Raw genomic sequence first — 21255 nt, 5'->3', positions numbered from 1 at the left:
GAAGTTCTTAGGACTTAAAACCTAAATGAGGCATGCAGTAAGATGCCAATTAGTAAAACAGTTTCACAAACCCGGCAATATGGAGAAAATGCAAGGTAAGCCACCCTAAGCTTTTCAGTAACCTCTGGCAACCTTCCAAATGCAAAAGAAAGCCCCAAGTCCATTGGCTCATCTAGCCTCAGTGTTGTTGACACTGGCAGGCAGCAGCTCTGCACAGGTGGTCCCCAAGCCTTACGAAGAATGCTGGGGATGAACCTAGAAGCTTTTCATGCAAAGCCTATGCTCTCCCACTGAACCACGACCATTCCAGAGATGGAGCCACATATGATAGGGGTGAGAAGAATATAGCCTGGAATGTACTGATGGATCTCTGGGTGATTTGCAGCAGATCACCAAAGATGTCTGGCTCCCAGTCGTTTGACAGTAGCAACAACAAAATGACACACCGACACCAAATTAAGCTGCTGAAATGAAGAAAACTTGGGGTAACCAGAAATAAATTTTGCTTATGGGCTGTACTCAGAACTGTGCTAAATGGAATATTCCATTAGTGGCAGAATTTCTCCTTGCACAGCAGAAGGTTCAGCCTCTTTCCTCCCACTGCTCACCCCTTAAATCTGTTCTGGGGATTTCCCCAATCCTCTCAAGCAGATTTTGGGAAAGCACGGAGGGAGGAGAGGAACCTGTTACACTTGCAGTTATTTAGTTGAATACCACACTTAGTACTTTTAATTCAAAGTTTGACCAAACTGCGGGAGGCAGTGGAAGTCAGGAGTGCCTGGCGTGCTCTGGTCCATGGGGTCACGAAGAGTCAGTCACGACTAAACAACAACAATATGCCATTTGTCTCTGACTCCAATCAGTGGCTATCTGGGTCTAGTAAAACATAAAGTAGATCCCTCAAGCCCTCTCCTGACTTGTGGTTTACAGTCACATACACACCTGAAAGAAGACTGTGTTGCGTGCACACTCCCTAGTCAGATGAATGCTCTCCAACATAATCATTCCAGGAAACAAATACTAGTTCGGTTCAGATATCAAAAGGGTGCAGAGAAGGGCAGCCCAAATGATCAGGGGCTTGGAAGAAGAGGATGAAATATTTGTGGCTTTTACAGTTTAGAACAAAATGAGGCGGGGGGCAGCCTGGGAAAAGTGGATACAGAGAAGTCCCCCCCCCCCCTTCTCATACGTCTGAAGCTTTGGGGTCATCCCATGAGACTCACAGGCAGTAGTTTGAGGACATAAAAAAAGGAGATACCATTTTATACAATGCATGATTTGTTGAATTCCTGCTTCCAGAAGTAGTGGTGGCCACTAGCCTAGATGCCTTTAAAAGCAGATCAGACAGGTTCATGGAGGATGAAGCAATCGATGGCTTTTAGTTATGGTGGCAACATGGAACGTTCGTGTTCAGAGGCAATATACCTCTGAATAGCATTTGCTGAATCGCATTTGCTGAACAACATTGAGGGAGGGCTCTTGCCTTTGTGCCCTTGCTGTGAGCTTCCAAGAAGCATCTGGTTCGTGTCCATAGCAAACAGAATGATGCATAGTGTGGTGTAGTGGTTAGAATGCTGGACTGGGACCTGGGAGATCAGGGTTCAAATCCCCACTTACTTAGCCAACAAGCTCACTTTGTCGACTTCGGCCAGTCACCATCACTCAACCTAACCTACATTGTAGGGTTGTTGTGAGGCTAAATCATGGAGAATCTTGTGTGCTGCCCTGAGCTCCTTAGAGGAAAGGTGGGATATAAATATAATAAATAAAACTAGCTCAGGATTAGCAAACATGGTGCTAATGTTGAATTGCAACTCACATCATCTCTGACCCTTGGCCATGCTAGCTGAGGCTAATGGGAGTTGGAATCCAACAGCATCTGAATGACACCATGTTGGCTGCCTCTTCACAAAATAGACCTTTGGTCAAAAACAATAAGACCCCTCATATATATATGTCTTTTATTCTAAACCCTCCTACACCTTATTAGGCCCCTTCAAAGGCAAAAGAAAAGAAAAGAAATCAGAAGTCCTGCATGTTAATCATCTTTTCTGCTGCATACATGCTTATTTTCATAAAGTTTTCTTCATCCTGTAATTACAGTTCTTCAGAATGACTGGTCAAAAACTGACAAATAAAAAAATGAATGCTTTTATGAGCTTTCCTGACCAGTGCTTTATCTTCTTGTCATTATGCTTCCAGATATCTTAAGTTGCATTTAATGATAAGTCACAACATTTTCATAAAGGAGCATTTCATATAGAGCAGCTAGTCTTGCATAACCACTGGGTGCAAAAATGCAACAAACATCTTCCCAAGGTCCCTGTCTGAATGAAGGACTAGGAACTTTTGTCATTGTCGATAGGCGCTGGCAGTCAAAATAAATAAATGTATTATAAACTCATCCTCAACAGACTTGGCTGTCTGAAAATGTAAGTATAACAAAAGGGTTGTTTCTAAAGACTAATAGTGTTTCTTGTGACTATTGGAATATTTATTAAGTCTGCTTTTATCCGATGACCTTGTCCTGCACTGATTTAGCCACTACTGCTACTGTTTCACACTCTAAGTGCCAGCAATGTTTTAGGTGCTGTATGGTAGATAAAGGTAAAAGACCTTTGGGCAGTTAAGTCCAGTCAAAAGCGACTATGGCATGCAGTGCTCATCTCGCTTTTCAGACAGAGGGAGCCAGTGTTTGTCCATAGACAGCTTTCCAGGTCATGTGGCCAGCATGTCTAAACTGCTTCTGGTGTAATGGAATACCTTTGGGTGGACCTAACCACACACACACACACACACACACACACACACACTCCTTTAGAGCCACTGCAGACATTACTCTGTAGAAAATGCATCTCTGCCACAGGATCAATGCACAGCATGGAATCATTGCCTCCTTATTGCATGCACACATTGTCAAGCATGTAATTGTGAAGTGCAAATAGGCACTGCATTTTCGTGTTTGCACACAGAATGGTTTCCTGTGTGTGTGTTTAAAAGTAAGCAATGGCTCTCAAATGAATTGTGCTGAAATGACTGGAGAGGGGAAAGATGGCACTAGAGGAGACTACCATAAAGTAGTCTGGAAAAGGCAGGTGCTGAAAAGGAAGAAGAAGTATTAGGAGAATTTATTATCTCCATGGACACCTCCAAAATGTCAAAGGAGCCAAGAAATAAAGCGAGGATCTTCAGCTTACACGTACTCTCTCTGGTTGCAGCTAGAGGCCTGTGGCACAGGAGAATATGCTACAGTTAGTTTTATTCAACAAGGAATACTGCTGTTGCTGAATATATGTTAGATATCTATATATTCATGATTGCAATTACAGTGCTAAAAAGAGGCCATAGTGGTCTCCAGGATGAGAGGACAGGATGGTATAATAGAGACATCTACTGGTAAAAATAGGGAAACTTTCTTGGAAGCCACCATAGGATTTACTTGTGAGATCACCTTTACTATGGTAATGACACTCCTGTTAGTGACAAGCTCAGTGTAACACCAGTACATTTAGATGCAATGTACAAATCCTCATACTTGCTCTTCTGAAACAATGAAATCTCTTTTTTCTTCAAGGTGAGCATCACCAGGCCATGAAAATGCAGTGTGTGTAACCATAAACATGTAGAAGGATATAGATATAGCAATGCATAAACATTTCACAAAGTGTCTAAGTTCAGATAGTATGCATTGTTTCATTTAGTCATTGACTAAAATGGCTTTAGAAATATTTGCAAAATACTTTAGGTCAGAAAATAGCTTGTGACAGCTGAACTGATAGGCTAAAATATTAGGTTTATGGTCCAATGACATTAGGATAATGTGTTGAATATAGTGTTTCATATGAATACTAAACATAAAATAGATATGATCTCAACAAAAGGCAAGGCAATAAGAACTAAACTGCACAGTCAACAGGATCACGGGGTACGTTACATTGAGTAGTACCATTTCAGACTGCAGATGTGGAATAGTATCTTTGAATACTCCTCCATATAAAGGCTATTCAGTTTTAGCCTAATGTTCCCCTTAATAGGAAAGGATAACCACCCTAAAGCATCTTCCTAACTACATCTGCATGTTCCATAGCCACTGGCCTTAAAAGGTACCGTCCTAGTCAGAAACTACTTGCCAATTGCTGTATATCTTTTCAAATATACTAACCAGGAATGACTGGTAGAGTGGGGCAGTGCCATAGAGGCATCCTGCCTTTCTGTACAAAACTATGCATATGTACTCAGAAGTCATTTATATTGTGTTTATTGGAGCATACTCTTGCTAAGTGTGCTTAGGATTACAGTCTTTTAATATGGACTGGGAGCTTGAAATTAACTTTAAGTATTGTCAGCCAGGCAGAAGCATCAGCCAAGCGTAGATCAGGAAAATAATGGTGGAGTTTTGTAGCTATCATACTTTTAAAATGTAGTTGAACAAGGAAACCTGTCTGACAGATAATGACACATATTCATTTAGGACAGGTTCAAGTGTAGTGTGCCTATTACATTATTATGCATCTGTCGGGGCTAACAATAGACAGAGATGACAAAAATGAATGTTGATTTATGAAACCTTGAACTAAATATAAAATAAGAATAAAGAGAAAATTCAAAGCCCAAGATTCAAATGATAAACTAAAGCTGCATTAATATATAGCAGACTAAGTATAGTAGAGCTGGTGTGATACAGTGGATTGAAAGTTCTCATGTCAGATGTGGGAATTTGGATAAAAGTATTTATGGTCCAGTAGTGTCTATGTTTATGTCAGGGACGCGGGTGGCGCTGTGGGTAAAACCTCAGCGCCTAGGACTTGCCGATCATCAGGTCAGCGGTTCGAATCCCCGTGGCGGGGTGCGCTCCCGCTGCTCGGTCCCAGCGCCTGCCAACCTAGCAGTTCGAAAGCACCCCCGGGTGCAAGTAGATAAATAGGGATCGCTTACTAGCGGGAAGGTAAACGGCGTTTCCGTGTGCTGCGCTGGCTCGCCAGATGCAGCTTGTCACGCTGGCCACGTGACCCGGAAGTGTCTCTGGACAGCGCTGGCCCCCGGCCTCTTGAGTGAGATGAGCGCACAACCCTAGAGTCTGTCAAGACTGGCCCGTACGGGCAGGGGTACCTTTACCTTTTAGTGTCTATGTCATATTGCACCATACTCTGTATGTGCTAGGTCCCTTAAGGTCCCATTCAGTCCATACATAAAATTTATAATACCCATAAGTCATAAGAAAGTCTAACAATAAATATGCAGAAAATTAATACCAGTAACAGCAAAAAATTAAGTACCACTCTTAGCTCCTTGGTGGGAGAACTGGTATAATAATATAGTTGATATTTGCTCACCAATACAGTATTCTAGTTTAGCACCATTTTATGCAAGGGTTACTTATAGCTACTTACTTTTCTATGTAAAGGGGGGGGGACAATTCTATATTGTCTAGGCATCAACTCTTGTTATAATTTAAAAAGAAACAAACTGCCTTTGATTGGAGCTGTTTTGCTTATTTGCCTGTTTCCACCAATTCAACAATTATACACCTCATTTTCCAGCCTCATTTTCTTGTTTGTTTGTTTTTCTGTAAAAAAAGAGTTGGGCTAGATTTTTGACCAAATTATATAGATGCACACACTCAAAATGTCATGTAACAGAAGACTAATTCATCCATGTGTGTAGTACACATTGTAGTAAGGTATTCAGCACCATGTTTGTGGACAAGCTCACAGTTTTTGCATTTAGTTATAAAAATATAGACTGAACTTTGGCATCTTTCTAAACTCCACAAAAGCCAATAAGCATTCTGGGTGTATTAAGTCCAGTGATGCAGAATATTCATGCATCTATCATATTTAGGTGGTGGCCCCTAAACATCCCTATGCAGCACAAAATAATAGTGAACTGGTATGGGGAAACAGTTCTGTGTTTTTTGGGGGGGGAGGGGTACAAAAATATCATGTACTTCTGCAGCATTATCAACATTTACTCATGTTTGGGAGCAGTTTACAGCTGTACAGATTCTAGAATGGATCTAAACAAACAAACAAAGAAACAAACAAACAAGACCTCGTCACACATAATCAAAATCACACTACTGCACAAAGTTTTCCTCAGAGCTCTGCAATCATACTTCACTCCCTTGGAAATCAGTTATGCACAACAAACTTCCAGTGGATCGGGACCATTAGGTTGTCTCCAGTGTTGGTCCTACTTAGAGTAGACCCATTGAACTGAGGGGCCTAATTTAGTCATGCACTTTAATTACAGTGGGCCTAGGATTAACATTTGCTACAACCGAATGGTTTGAGACAACTTTTTCTTTAGGCAACAACCTATCAACCAAAAGTTAAGAATGCACATTATTTTATCACCAATCTATAGCTGGCAATGGTTGCCTGTCACAAAGCTTATAACACTACAGCTTTTTTATTTTTTAAAAAAACAGCAAATATTATATTAAAAATGGAGGGGGTGACTGCTTGTAATTGCTCATAATAATTTATTTCATATATTCTGCCCAGTGCTCTTTTTAAATTATTTATGTGATGTTTCTAAGCTTGCATTTTACTAATTTCCTGTTGCCAATGTGGTATTTAGCATCTAATTTTCAATTGCTGCTATGGCATTTGGCATCAAGTTCTAATAAAGCTACTGGAGAAGCACACATTGAACTTAATAGGCTTTAGCATGGTTCCCAAGTTGTTCAAATGAGATGACTTATCTTGCACATTAAGTACCTCCTGTTCATTTATCATAATGCCATTGATTTTATGTCTAGACAGCCTCCCATTCTTCAACAAAATAAAAATTACCTCATCTGACTTAATATTTCACCGTAATATTGATGATGCATACTTCCAGTGTTCATAATCCTGCTGCCACAAGTTGACAAAATAGCAAGGGAAAACTACAATATATAGTGTATTGCTTACTTACAAATATGCCATTAGGTTTATGAAACTAACCAAAAGCAGTATCAAAACCTTTTTTTAAAGTCAGTGGATATATCTGCATTCTATTTTTATTTTCTAACTTTTATAGCCCACATTTCTTCAGTCACAGAACCCAAGGCAGTATACATGCGTTCCTAGGTGGTCTCCTATCCAGGTAGTGGCCAGCACCAAACCTTCATACCTTCAGCAAGGTGGTAGACAACATGGCATCCTTCACATGTTGTAGACTACACCTCTCATCACCCATGATCACTGGTCAATGGTTGAGGATGATGGAAGTTGTAGTCATGGACATAGCCAGGATTTGGGGGATCCACCAAAGTTGTTGAGCTTTCTTTGATGTGACAGTCAATGAGTGGTACATTTTCATTGGCCAAGATGTACTATTTTAGATAATTGTTGGTGTACATCAGTCGGTATACCCCCATATGCACGTACCAAGGAAGAGAACACTATTGTGACATGGGATGATCCCTTTTTGTGTACGCAGCTGTGTTTATACTAGGAGAGTACAGCTTTTGATATGAGACAGAAACCCATTTTTGTTGTTCTGTAAAGGAGCTTGTACAGTGATGTGTGATGTGATGGTTAGGGTGTTGAACTAGGACCTGAGAGACCAGGGATCACATCCTTACTCAGCAATGAAACTCACCAGATGGCCTTGACCAGCCTAACCTACCTCATAGGGTTGTTGTGAGCAAAATATGGAGAAGAGGAGAGTCATGTATTCCACCTTGAGCTCCTCTGAGGAAAGGCAGGATATAAACAATGAAAAAACAAAACATATAGGTTAGTTGATCAGGAAGAATTCCGTTCTTGATTTGTAGCTTGATTTGTACCATACTTGCTATATTTGAGTTTGAACTTCATTTTCCCAGCTCATTACATGGACTGTGTTTTAATCATAGTGACTTAAATTTGATTATATCTTGCAAATTCTTGCATAGGTGAAAGAGATGGAGGAATTCCTGTTGTACTACATCTTTTATATTTCCATTCTTCCTGTTCCCGTTCTATATAATGATGTTCAAATTGTTCTGTTATAGTGATGGATGTGATGAAGAAGCAAATTAGGTGCACAGGAACAAAGCCAGCTTTTAATGCCAGTTAAAAATTGGAGATGTACCAACAGAGATTACTGAGATGTACTAAATATTTAACACTACGGAGAAAGAAAGGGGTTTTATTCATTCACAAATTACTTCACAAAGACAGAGTTGTATCTGGAAATATTCCTAACACTGTCCATACTTTGCTGTCTTGTAAGGGGAATGAAACGTAACTCACAACAGAAGAGATGTCTTATCTGCATGCAGAATCTTCTAGTAAAACAAAAAAAGTAAAATTAACCAATATTTCTCCTGCCATTAAATAATCCAAGGGAAATACTGGAAACATATTTTGTTGCCTTCTTTAAATGGGATTGCAAGATTGCAAGCCACTAAAACAGTAGAAAATAAGAACAATCATATTTTGAAAGAGAGCTGCCTTGCATTGTAACATTAATACAGTGAAGCTGTTGTGTGAGACATCAACAATACTGTACTCAGAGCTCCCCCAACCCTGATAGCTGTGGGGCTTTTCTAACTTTTTTTTCACAAGGAAGGAACACTTCTGGCTCTTGCTACATGAATGCTTATTAAATTGGATCCCTGCTGGATCAGAGCAAAAACCAGTCTAGTCCAGCATCCTTTTCTTACAGTGGCCAACCAGATGCCTATGGGAAGCCTGCAAGCCTGTTTGACTGCAATTTCCCACAAGTTGAACTATGGTCCCATTGAAATCAATGAGACAAATTAGTCATGACTTAAGACCCGTTTATTGCGATGGGTATTAAGTTCAACTAACCTATAGCACAATCCTGTCTACTCAGAGATAAGCTCCACTGAGCTCTATTGGACATACTCCCAGATGAGTATGCCTGAGACCGCAGCCAATGTAGGTAGGCACGTGGGTATTTGCTTGCACCTATGTGTCGTTGGAAACAAGATAGCTTAAAATGACCAATTATCCAAAAATATGTATAAAAGGATATGTATTTTTTGGTACTTCACGAGTCCAAACTGAAATTCAAGGCAGAACACAGTTTGCTTTAGTACTTTTCAGGGAAAACAGAAAATTACTGTTTTCTCTGAAGGAGAGAAATTGCATTTCCAAATGCTGCACTTCGGTAAATTCATTGAGCGTAACATTTTCTCACGTAACCTTAAGGTTGTCCATTTTCTTTCAGCTTTCAAATAATTGAACTAAGTGATAAAAAGTGAAATGCTAAAGGATGTTGAGCTTCTTTCTCTTCCCCCACCTCTATACTTCTTATGCTGTAACTGAAAATGATTTAAAGACTGTGGAATATGTCAGCTGAGAGAACATTTCTCGGAACATCTGTCTTACTGTCTATTGTACACAATAGCTAGCATCTGAAATGTTAAAACTTTATGGAATGGAACATTGCGGTTAGGCTATTGGCCTCACTGTAATGTCCATTCCTGGGGCACTATATCCAAGTGTTCTGTCTCACCAGGTCAGCTGCAATGCCCCAGTGGAGCTGTATGGTGGTTAAAGTGTTGAACTACAGCCTGAGAGGCCAGGATTCAAATCCCCTACCTCACAGGGTTATTGTGATGATAAAATGAAGAAGGGGGAAATCATGTACACTTCTTGAATGAGAGGTGTGTGTGTGTGTGTGTGTTGTGTGTACGTGTTTACACACCCACAAAATATCTGCAACTATGCCATCACATATATTTCTCTAATTTGACAAATGTTAGTGATTGTTCATCTTAAGAATATGGTCTGATTTATACATATGTTTGAAGTTGGTGGATTTTTGCCAAAGTCAGTATGACTTGAACCCAAACTTCACTCCCACTGATGGAAGCATCCTCTGAGCAGACAGAAGTTGGATTCTTTTGCTGATTTCCCCTCCTAGACCACAAGGTCCTATGAAAATATTATGTGACAGGTTGGAGGACCCTCCAGAACACTGGGAGCTGCATGGGAAAAGGGAAATTGGTGTGAGTTGCCTTGGTCACCCACTTCCACCAGTGAGATTTCTCCATCAAAAGGCCAGTGTGGGCAGAAGGAGCTCTTCTGTTTGCAGAGGGTGAAGTTTTGATCCAGCCCCAGTTGTTGTTCTCCAACTCCCATCAGCACTAGCCATCATGGCCAGTAGTCAGGGATTATGGGAACTGTAGTCCAGCGGCATCTGAAGTCCCAGAGATTCCTCATCCCGGATCTTGCATGAACTAATCAGGGTGACTGGGTATAGCAGATCTTGTCTAATTGCACTGACATGCATATGATGACCTGCAAACCTATTAGTGCACTATTTCTGAGGATGAACTTCAAATATCCATTATGATTTGCTAACCACATTTTTTTTACTTATTTTTGTTTTACAGATTTTGGCCATTGTATCTATTTTGTTCATTGTGCTGTCCACCATTGCTTTGTCACTCAACACTCTACCTGAGCTTCAAGTAATTGATGAATTTGGACAACTAAATGACAACCCCCAGCTAGCACATGTAGAAGCTGTGTGTATAGCTTGGTTCACTATGGAGTACCTTTTGCGTTTCCTGTCATCTCCAAACAAGTGGAAGTTCTTCAAAGGTCCATTAAATGTGATTGACTTGCTGGCCATTTTACCCTACTATGTCACCATTTTCCTCACAGAATCCAACAAAAGTGTGCTGCAGTTCCAAAATGTCCGCCGTGTTGTTCAGATATTCCGTATTATGAGGATACTCAGGATCCTTAAACTTGCCAGACACTCGACAGGCCTTCAGTCTTTAGGATTCACACTCAGGAGGAGTTACAATGAATTGGGTTTATTGATATTATTTTTAGCAATGGGTATCATGATATTTTCCAGTCTTGTATTTTTTGCTGAGAAAGACGAAGATGCTACGAAGTTTACTAGTATCCCTGCATCATTTTGGTGGGCCACCATCACTATGACTACAGTAGGCTATGGTGATATATATCCTAAGACTTTACTAGGTAAAATTGTTGGAGGATTGTGTTGCATTGCTGGAGTGCTGGTAATTGCTCTACCTATTCCCATCATAGTCAACAATTTCTCTGAGTTTTATAAGGAGCAAAAACGGCAGGAGAAAGCCATTAAACGAAGGGAGGCACTTGAGCGAGCAAAAAGAAATGGAAGCATTGTCTCAATGAATCTAAAAGATGCCTTTGCCCGCAGCATGGAACTGATTGATGTAGCCGTGGATTCCGGTAAGACTGAGGAAGCAGCCAACTCCAAGGAAACCCCTGACGATAACCACTTATCTCCAAGCCGGTGGAAATGGGCCAGAAGGACAATGTCTGAAACAAGTTCTAACAAGTCCTTGGAGAATAAATATCAGGAAGTGAGCCAGCAAGATACCAACGAAAAGCTCAACAATATTGTCACAGCCTCCAGCCCCCAACACTTGAGTGCTCAGAAACTCGAAATGTTATACAATGAAATTACTAAAACTCAGTCTCAGCCTAATCTCAATGCCAACTACCAAGGCCCGTCAGCGAAACCTCCCTTATACGAGGAGGAGATTGAAATGGAAGAGGTTGTTGGGCAAGGAGAACCACCCATGTCAGGGCCCAGAGACATAGTGACGGACATGAGAAGCATTTCCAGCATTGATAGCTTTGCCAGCTGTGCAACCGATTTCACTGAGACAGATCGGTCTCCCTTGCCCCCATACTCTGGTTCTCACCTGCAGCTAAGGTTCCCACCTGACTCTGTCCATTTGGAAGACCAAAGAGCAAAGAGTTCTCAGTTTTTATCACACACCAAGGATAAAATGTTTGCCCCCAGAGACGTCACCTTTGAGTACTCCCCAGTTGATACAGCCATGAACATGGATGACGCTGGCTCCCAGTCTCTGCTTCATGGCCCTTTGCACTTTGACAGCTCCATGTTAAGTCCCAAAAGTTCTCTCAAAGGAAGCAATCCATTAAAAGCAAGGTCCCTTAAGGTTAATTTTAAGGAAAACAGAGGTGGCGCTCCACAAACGCCACCGAGCACTGCAAGGCCACTTCCAGTAACAACGGCGGCAGATTTCATGCAATCCACCCCTCCTCAGCATATCAGCACCATTCTCTTAGAAGAGAATTCACCACACGGCGACAGGCCCTTGCTGGGTGCTGATGCCTCCATGGTTTGCCAGAGCATTCCTAAGAAATCATCCCCTTCTCTGTTTCCAAAGCAAAAGCTTTTTACTTTCCCTTCCAAAGAGAGGAGAAGCTTCACCGAAATGGACACTGGAGAAGAAGACGACTTCATGGAGATTCCTGGAATGACAAGACATGACAGAGAGCAGGATATCAAGACAAACTGCTACGGGGAAAAACACAAAGATGGGAACCATTTAACAGAAGAGCCTCGAGTCAGCTCTTCTTCCCCCAAAATCTTGGGGCAAAACTGTACACAAGACATTTACAGTGTCGGGGGGGATGTAAAAGGGGACAATAGCCAAGAAGGTCACAAAATGGAAAACCACTTGTTTCCCCCAGAAATCCATACAAATCCTGGAGAAACTGGCTACTGTCCCACACGGGAAACCAGCATGTGACTAGTCAGGAGAGCAATAATGACAAAAACTGATTTCTTAAAACCACAATTAGTAATGCCTATGAACTAAAACATGGGAAGCCTCAGAAGTAAAAAAAAAAAAAAAATGTTATTTTTGCATGGCATGAAGAGTTGGTTAGTTTAAGTACTGTTTAATTTAAAAGTGGAAATCTGCTTTTTTTGTAACAAAAAAGGAGAAAAAATCAGTTAAAAAAATGATGCAAGAACAGTGAGTAAAATAAAGAGCTCTTTTAGGAGCCCATATTCTGCAACGTCTGACATTTTTGGTCCTTTCACTAATGATTGTAGATAAGTCTTTTTTTAAAAAAAATATTTTAACTTTTTTTGCTCTTGGTTATAATGAATTTTGGGAATTTGCACATGAAAGGATGAAATGCCGATGCATGTGTTCATAATGGTGTGAAACAAGGTGCTTTGAGCCTGCAAAATGCATACATTTGTAAATAGTTTGGGTTTGTGGGGAGATCTACAGTTATCAAGGATATGTGGAAAATACGTTTCCCGGGACACAGGTACTTCCTTCACAGTTTGCTGCCTGGAGGATTTGTACAGACTTATGTTGCAAAATTGCAACTTCTTCTTAAAGCATCTCACCTATCTTGCTTTCTGTTTAAAAGCTCATAAAGTATAAGCTGTTTGTTTAAGTGAATGACAGTGTTTTCTCATCTATCTGTGAAGTAAATCATAGCTCAAATTATTTTTATTTGCATAGATTTCACGGATAAATTTGCAAGTTTTGAGTAAAATTCTATTTAGACTGTGCAAGATTTAATGACCAGAAATTGAAAACTTGATATAAGAACTGCCAAAATCAAAACAAAGACAAGGACACCATAATGTTACATAATAAAATTATTTCTATGGCAATAAAATGTGCCAAATGGCCATGAAAAAATGATTATTTTATATTTAAAAGTTCAAAAGTTTGTATTACAGTTACAATTGCTGTATGCACTATTGTTAATATCTTATTTTTTTAAATGAAGTTTTTGTGGTTGTAAGTTTGCTTCTAAAATCTCTTTAGGAGTACTGTGGCTTTTGTCCACCACTTCTTTACCACTAGGCGCCCCAATTTTAGATAACTTATTAATTTCAGAATACCAACATGATTACTCTTTCTTGAATCAACGGACAAGGATCGCTGCTTTATGAGCAAAGTTGGAAAACTCAGAGTAGGCAATCTTTTCATTGTGCCCAGCCTCTGCTTCAATTTTGCAAAAGTGGTGTTTTATACAGACTTTGCTGTGGGCAGTTTTGCTCTATCAGGTTTTTCATATCTAATTATTGCAATTAATTAACAAATTAACAATATCATTTGAAACCTCTGTGGATTTCTTCTTCTTCATGCTCTTCCATCACATGCATTCTATGTTAATCAATAGGATAAAAGCTCTCCTGCAATAAGATAAAAAAGCATGTGAACGGAACTTTCCAAATTGTGTACCTTTTGCCCAAATTCCAATAATTTCAGTAGAATAATTATTTCTGTAAATTTAAAGAAGCTGTTCAATGCATTAAAAATATTTTCAAATCACAAAACAATATTGGACCTAATAAGCTTAATAATTTTAATTTTCTAATAAAAACAATATTATAATTTGGGGGGGAGAGTTCTTCAACATAAAACCTTACCCACTTACACTGATTTTACTCAGTGCAGACCACTTAAAATCCATGTTAGCTTCAACAGAATAATTTCTAATATAGCTGAGCAGAATTCAAAATTTCTCATATGCTTCCTTAAAGGAAATTTAATTTCCTTTCCTTTTTTCCTTTTTCCTTTTCCTTTTCCATTCTTTTTTCTATTTTGCTGCAACAGCTTTCAAAGAGAAAACTGGGCCTTATCCTGTCGCCCTCAGGTTTTACTTTTATAAGGAAATGTCACCATCATGTATTTAATATGTGTCTTTTGGACCAAATACCAAGCACAGCAAAGTCATCTTTATTTTTTTCCAATTCTTAGACCCTTTTTAATACTTGCCTTTGTTTTTAAATACAGTATCTCCAGATATTTCTCTTAAGAATTAATAATGCAGTTAAATGTCATTGCTTAAAAAACAAAAAACAATGTCTGGTCATTAGGTCTCAAAATATGCATTTGTTCTTCATGGCTGTCCAGGTAATTATATTTCTGCATATGATTTAAGTTAATTATGTGGCATTCTGCTTAATCCTTTTCAATGACCTCCATTTTATTTTATGAACCTCCTTTGTTTATGTCTCTTGTTTTATTGATAGATATTCCCATTGACTGAGACTAAATGCTAACTAGCTTTTAAAAGACATTGCTCTGTAATTTCTGTACTTTTTTAACACCATGCTGCCCTATTTGATCTGTCTTCATAATGACAACCATATAAAGAACAAAACCAAAGGCTAAATGAAACCTTGGGCTTCGGTTGAAAATGGGAGGTTGGTCACTGATTTCAATGAAATCCTAGTTTCATTCATAATCCTTACCCAGGGAAAACACTTGTTGGCTACCATGACTGTTCTATCATGAGCTATAGGTGGAAGGATCCAAAGCTAAAATATGCTCTTTTCATATGTAATAAACTATTCCTATCTTCAGAGCCCTGCTGATGTACCATATGAGATACATGTTGATGTTCCTTCCCCTTGGCTAGTACTGGCTTCAGTCTACATATGTGTCAAGACTTTGGATTGTATCCGGTGTTAGCTATACTCAGAATAGACATTGAAATTAATGAACATGACTTAGCTTAGGTCCATTTATTTTATTGGGTCTATCCTGAATAAAACTTAGTTGGATACAACTTTTTGTCTCCCAAGCTACGTCCATTAAACAATAATTTGGAAGCCCTTTGCTACTGGATACAAAAATGTTCTAAGCTTATCTGAATCTGACCTCACATATGTTGTTAGGAGTAATTCCATTTGTGCCACACACAAAAATGATCATTAACACAAGAGCATGCCTTTGAGGTAAGCTCAAGAGCATGAACCTATTTTTGGATAGTGGAGAAAGAGAAGGTGTTTCATTTATTTTCATACATATGGGCCTCTATAAAGGGTAAGAAACATTGTGTCCTCTTCCTAAAATGGGTTTAAGAACCGAAGCTTTACTAAAGATAGCATACCATCCAGATAGCCTGTAAGCAACTATATGTTCTACACTTACTCTAGGGTAGCGAATGTGGTGCTCAAGTGATGTTGTTGGACTCCAACTCCCATCCACCCCTGTCAGTATTGTCAGTGGTCAGAGATTATGGGAACTCTAGTCCAGCAACATGCGGAGGGCACCAGGTTGGCTACCCTGAGATAGATTGTTCCTTTCTATCTTATGGAACAACAACATCTGACATCACATTACCACTCCATGTTCATTATGGTTCTACAACATCAGATAAGTCATTGTTTGTACTTCAAAAGCAAACTCAAATTACAGGTAAAAAAAAACAGTGGCACCTTAAAGACTAACAGATTTTTATTATGGCATCAACTTTGTGTCCTGACTAATGCATAGTTTTGGTAACAGCATTTCCAGTATTTGGTCACAGTAAACTTGGAAAGGAAAGGAAAGGAAATGGAAAACAACCCTCACACTACAGGAAGAAACACAGCAACAAGAGGGAGAAGGAAAGGCAGAGTACCTGTGAGTACCTAAGGCATGTTTAAAAACATACTACTGCTATGTTTAATTACCTGTTGCTTGTATAATAAGGTAACTATTGTCACAAAAGTCAATGTTAAGACTTTTGTTCCAACCCTATATTGCTTGCCCATCCACCACTATTCTTGAAACCAACATAAAAAATCCCATTCATTGCTGTTTGGGGATTGCCTGCTAAGACTGCCATCCTCTGGCTAGCTTCACCAACTGACTCCAAGTGTGATGTAGCCAGAAATGGTTGCATACTAAGAATTTAGCAAGGATGCTCTTCTAGCTATATGACATTATAAGATAACAGTATATTTTTTAGCAGTGCTAGTCTAGGGTTCTCTTCTGCCCCATTTTCCTAAAGGGGAGACAAATGTATTCAAATATGCTAAGGGATATATTTAATAACCTGTGACTCTTTGCCACAAGTTTTCCAAAGCAACTCATTTCTCTCTACTCAGCTGATCACTGATTTGGCACTTGATCACTGATTTGGCTTTGTTCTGTGATAACTGGGAGGTGGTGTTGCTGGCAACTCACCAAGCCGAGTTCGGCTGTGTACAATTGATAAATAGCTTGTCAGAGACTTGGAAGCGTTACTGTTCAGCAAACATTGCCAGTGGTGGACACATTCACTTTTTGTGTCCCACTTTGATGTTCAAACCAAGTTTACACCTTTCTGTAGTGATATGTGATGTGCTTAATGCAGTTTAATACATAGATTTTCTCAGGGACAAAAAGAATTTGCACTGAATTATTCCAATTAAGCAAGCTGCAGAAGCTTGCTTGCATTACAGTCGTCTGCCTAAGCTCCATTGGGTTCAAGTTCAACTGCAGCCTTACAAAGCAATCCAGCCCCTCAAACCTGGCCTGCTGTGATGGAGAGAGTATGGATGTGGCAGAAGTGTCCCTCTGCTTGGCTCTGCTGGCAGCATCCTTCACCACCACAGATGTTCCCCCGGGACCTGCTGAAAGCACAGACAGGTAGACGCTACTACCTCAGGTATCCCTGCCAGTGGTAACTAGTAGAAACTCCTGAAATGGGACATTTCTGGGGAAGGGAGGGGTGAGAAAGGAATGGAGCTGGGTCAGCAAAGGATTTGCTGGATCCAAAACCAGTCCAGGTACCAACAGTGGCTCTAATTTGGGCCTCTCTGCTATAGCAGAGCTGGGGGAGGAATTGCCCTCACTTTTCACCCAGGACAGCATGAGAGGCAGGTGCTTTGAATGTGGCGGCTCCTCTCCTTCCAGGAGGAAGTTAGAATGGTTCCCTTAGTGGGTTTCATGCTCTTAATTTGTTTTTGGAACAAGGCAGTGCAGATTTATTTCTTTATTTTAGCCCAGAAAGACTATACTTTGCAATTGTCTTGAGCACACTGCATATAAAAAAAATTCCTCCCAAAATCAGCACCCATTTGGCTTCCTTCCTTTTTTAGCCATTTCATGTTGGGATGCTGCCCACCTCCATTTCCTGCAGGTTTTCTGTAGCACAGGCTTCCTCAAACTCGGCCCTCCAGATGTTTTTGGCCTACAACTCCCACGATCCCTAGCTAGCAGGACCAGTGGTCAGGGATGATGGGAACTGTAGTCTCAAACTATCTGGAGGGCTGAGTTTGAGGAAGCCTGCTGTGGCACATCAAGCTGCAAAAGCCAAAGCAGGTGCACAGAAGTATGCCTGGCATTTTTGTAATAGCTGGGGGTTTGTTTCAATGTGCTGACGCCTAAAGGCTACTTTCTTGTATCCCTCCTATGTGCCTGAGCACTTTGGGGACTTTTGTTTAGGGACTTGACTCTTCCCATTCCTCTTTTACATATGCATAAGTATCAAGCTATTAATCTTTGGCCGAGCCCAATGTCATAGCAGCAGCGAAACGGAAGTTCTTCCAGATAAACAAATATGTGCATGCCACCTTGGCAGCTCACTTACTATGAGAAATATCAGAAGAGCTGCACACACCCCTTTCCCACCTTTGCTTCTTAAAGCACAGCACAAACACACAGAGAGAAAGGTGCCCTGAGGATCAACAAATCCTTGGAATGTAATGCAAATCACATAACACACACACACACACACACACACACACACACACACACACACACAACGTTCTTTCTGTTCATGCATGAATCTGTTTGGATCCTGGCCAATGCAGCCTCTCACCTTTATTATAACGAGTGAGCAATCTTCAAAGAGGACACAGTGGTTGGTCTAAGTGATTGCTCCGAGTGACACAGTGTAGCACTCAAAATACTGTTCATTAAGTGTCAAACTCTACTGAGACAGCAAGCAGTATTAGTTTGGAGGCAGCACTTCTGTACACTCACATTATGTAACAAGGTGATCAGCCTTCCACAGTCTGGGGCCCTCCAGATGCTGTTGGACTCCCATCAGCCTTAGCCAGCATGGCCAATGGACAGGGATTATGGGAGTTGTAGTCCAAAAATATTATAGGCATAGGGCTGATCAAAATCCAACTCCACAGAAGCCACAGCTGGCCATGAAAGCAAATGGGCTGCTGCTCTCTTGGAGCTGCTTCTGATTTATGATAAACAAGACCACAACCTGCCTGCAGAGTGTTTTCTGCCCATGTCTTAAATGTAAATGGCTACTACCTAAGTGGACAATGGTGGAGAATCAGCTTCTCAACCATGTATATTTATGTCCTGAAAAAAAGTGTGGATAGGCTTTTCTCCATATTGGGTGTTACATGAAATTATTATTTATTTAATTTTTCCATTGTCTCCCTGTATGTTCACTTCATCATGCTGCTTACACAGGGTGTTTCAGATTCGTTCTCACAAGGGATGGAGCCTTGGGTCCAGAGATTCCCACGTGAGGGCAGAAAGCGCTTCTGTTCACCTTAAGGGTGCTGTTTTGCTTTTGAGAGGGTCCCCCTGGAGTGGCTTCTCCAGAGCAAGCTACAGCCAGATGAAAAATCAGCACAGCCGTATGTCAGTGGAAACACTTTCTGCTTGCACACAGGGACCTCTGAGTAAGCCAGCCCTCAAAAAGCAATATCCAAAACCAAGCTGAAACTAAACGATCGGTTCATTTACTGTGGGTGCAGGCAAAGTGGTTTCCTGTCTGTCTAGGTCAGAGTATTGGAGAGAGAAAGAATTGCATCCCCACATCCCTGGGCGGAGGGCAGAGTTTTAGTGTTATTCCTCTATATATTCTCAGAGCTTTAGCCACGTTCATCATATGCAAGTCAGTGCCAGCCATGCAGATAAAAATCTAAACATTTAGAGATCAGTTTTCAGTAACAAACAGCACTCAGCACTTAGCCTGTTGCATTGAGATAACTGTAAATAACCACTCAATATGTACTGTTTCATGTTTATCAGTTAGATGTTATCTCCCATATTTGTTTCATATCTACAGTAGCATGGACTGAGTTTACTTAACAATGTTTTCTTCTATGGACTACAAATACTGTGGTGGGAGAGGGAAGCACAACAGTATTTTTAAAAATTGTACTGGCACAATAGCTGTGTCTTTACTATTGCTCAGTTTTCAACAAATGGCAGCATTTCACTGTAAACTGCTATACTAACAACATATTCTCCTTTTTTAAAAAACAAAGCATCCTTTTGGGATAGGAGATATGTGCATATATGATAAGTCTCATCTAATCTCATTCATCTGCCTTTACAAAATGCCCCATCCAAAATGGGAGAGTCTGCTGCTTTTGTTGTATATATTACTTCTATTTTAGGGATGGAGCAGGACTGAAAATTACAGTGTTCTTGTAAGGGCATTTTGCAATGGTAACAGCATCATGCATGCTTTGTTGCATCTTTGTATTTACTAGAAATGTCTTGTTTTCACCTTTTATTTTTCTGTAGAGAGCATACCACTTTAACTCCCCACCCCCACCCCTCCGCTGTCCATCTTGCACCATTAATAGAACTTCACATATAATGGTATTCGTATCAATGTTTCCATATCAGCTGCATTTTAACATCATGAAAAGGAAATGTGATTATTTTTATTTTTTGGTTATACTAGTTTTTTGCTGATCAGCTAAATATTTCTGCACCAATCAGCATTTAAATATGCATGTGGTAGTCTGTATTGTACAGTTGTTCAACATCAAAATACTTGTTTATTTTCTGTCAAATGTCTGTAAAATGAATGGCATTGTTCTCCATTTCAGTCTGCCAGAATAAGCAGAATAGTCAATAAATGTGTAAATGAATCATCTGTGTCTCATTTCAGTTCTCTGCATGAAGCCACTTTACATTAAACATTACATACATACCAAAATGTCAATCCATAAGTGACTTTGGGTTTCATTTTGGGGGGAAATAAACTTAAAAACTTATTGGAAGAAATATACAGGATGATGATAGGATAAGAAAGGGTGCTTTGCATTGCTCATACTTTGCTTCAATAGCTAATTCATTCTCTTACAAGGCATCTCAGCCCAATTCTCCTAGGTTATGTCTGCGTGAGTAGCCCTCTTTTTTACTTCTCCCTTCCACTATAGATTGTCCCTTGTTGTATCTTGATTTTCTTCTATCGGTAGTTCCTGTCCTATACTGTTAGGTCTCACAAGTCTTAAATCAGTAACTTCAGGATGGGATCATTTCCCTTGCTCGCTGGTTCCACAGCAAACACTTGGCTAGGAAGATAACCCACTGATTGTCACTTCCACACCATATGTGTAAAGCACAAGGCTTCCCCCAAAGAATCCTGGGAACTGTGGCTTTTTAAGGGTGCTGGGAAATGCAGTTCTGTGCAGGGTAACCTTATGCACCGATTGGTTTGAAAGTAAAAAGACAGTCAGGTGCACTACTGGCAGCCTCTCTACATTCTTGTGGATACAAGAAAGCCCATCTGTGGATATTATGGGATTTTCTGCAAATGCAGGCACTCAGGAAGGCTGCAGAGTGCAGACCACCGGAGGGATGATTTGCAGAATAAAATGAAGGATGCCCCCAAAGACTCCTTGTCAACTTTGAAAATAAGATAGGCACCCATCACCTGTGAGAATTTCACCAACATTTTCAATCTCCTCTTTGATTATTTTTTGAACACAATTTCTTTTTTCATTAATTACTAAAGATTTTTTAAAAAAAAAGAGAGTAAAAAAAGCAAAGTC

At 40.1% G+C, this 21255-nt stretch overlaps 1 protein-coding gene across 2 annotated transcripts in view; it reads left to right on the top strand.

The window, feature by feature from the left end:
* Positions 1–20349, top strand: part of KCNB2 (potassium voltage-gated channel subfamily B member 2) — a 233625-nt gene extending 213276 nt beyond the window's left edge. For both annotated transcript variants that reach the window (XM_028736710.2, XM_028736709.2), the window contains one exon: positions 10340–20349. In XM_028736710.2, coding sequence (XP_028592543.2) covers positions 10340–12511 — 2172 coding nt within the window. In that variant the 3' untranslated portion in view covers positions 12512–20349. The remainder of the gene's footprint in view (positions 1–10339) is intronic.
* Positions 20350–21255: the final 906 nt, after the last annotated feature.

Source organism: Podarcis muralis, chromosome 8, assembly GCF_964188315.1.
Source record: "Podarcis muralis chromosome 8, rPodMur119.hap1.1, whole genome shotgun sequence".
NCBI classification, from domain to species: Eukaryota; Metazoa; Chordata; class Lepidosauria; order Squamata; family Lacertidae; genus Podarcis; species Podarcis muralis.
This window is presented reverse-complemented; position numbering and strand designations above follow the sequence as displayed.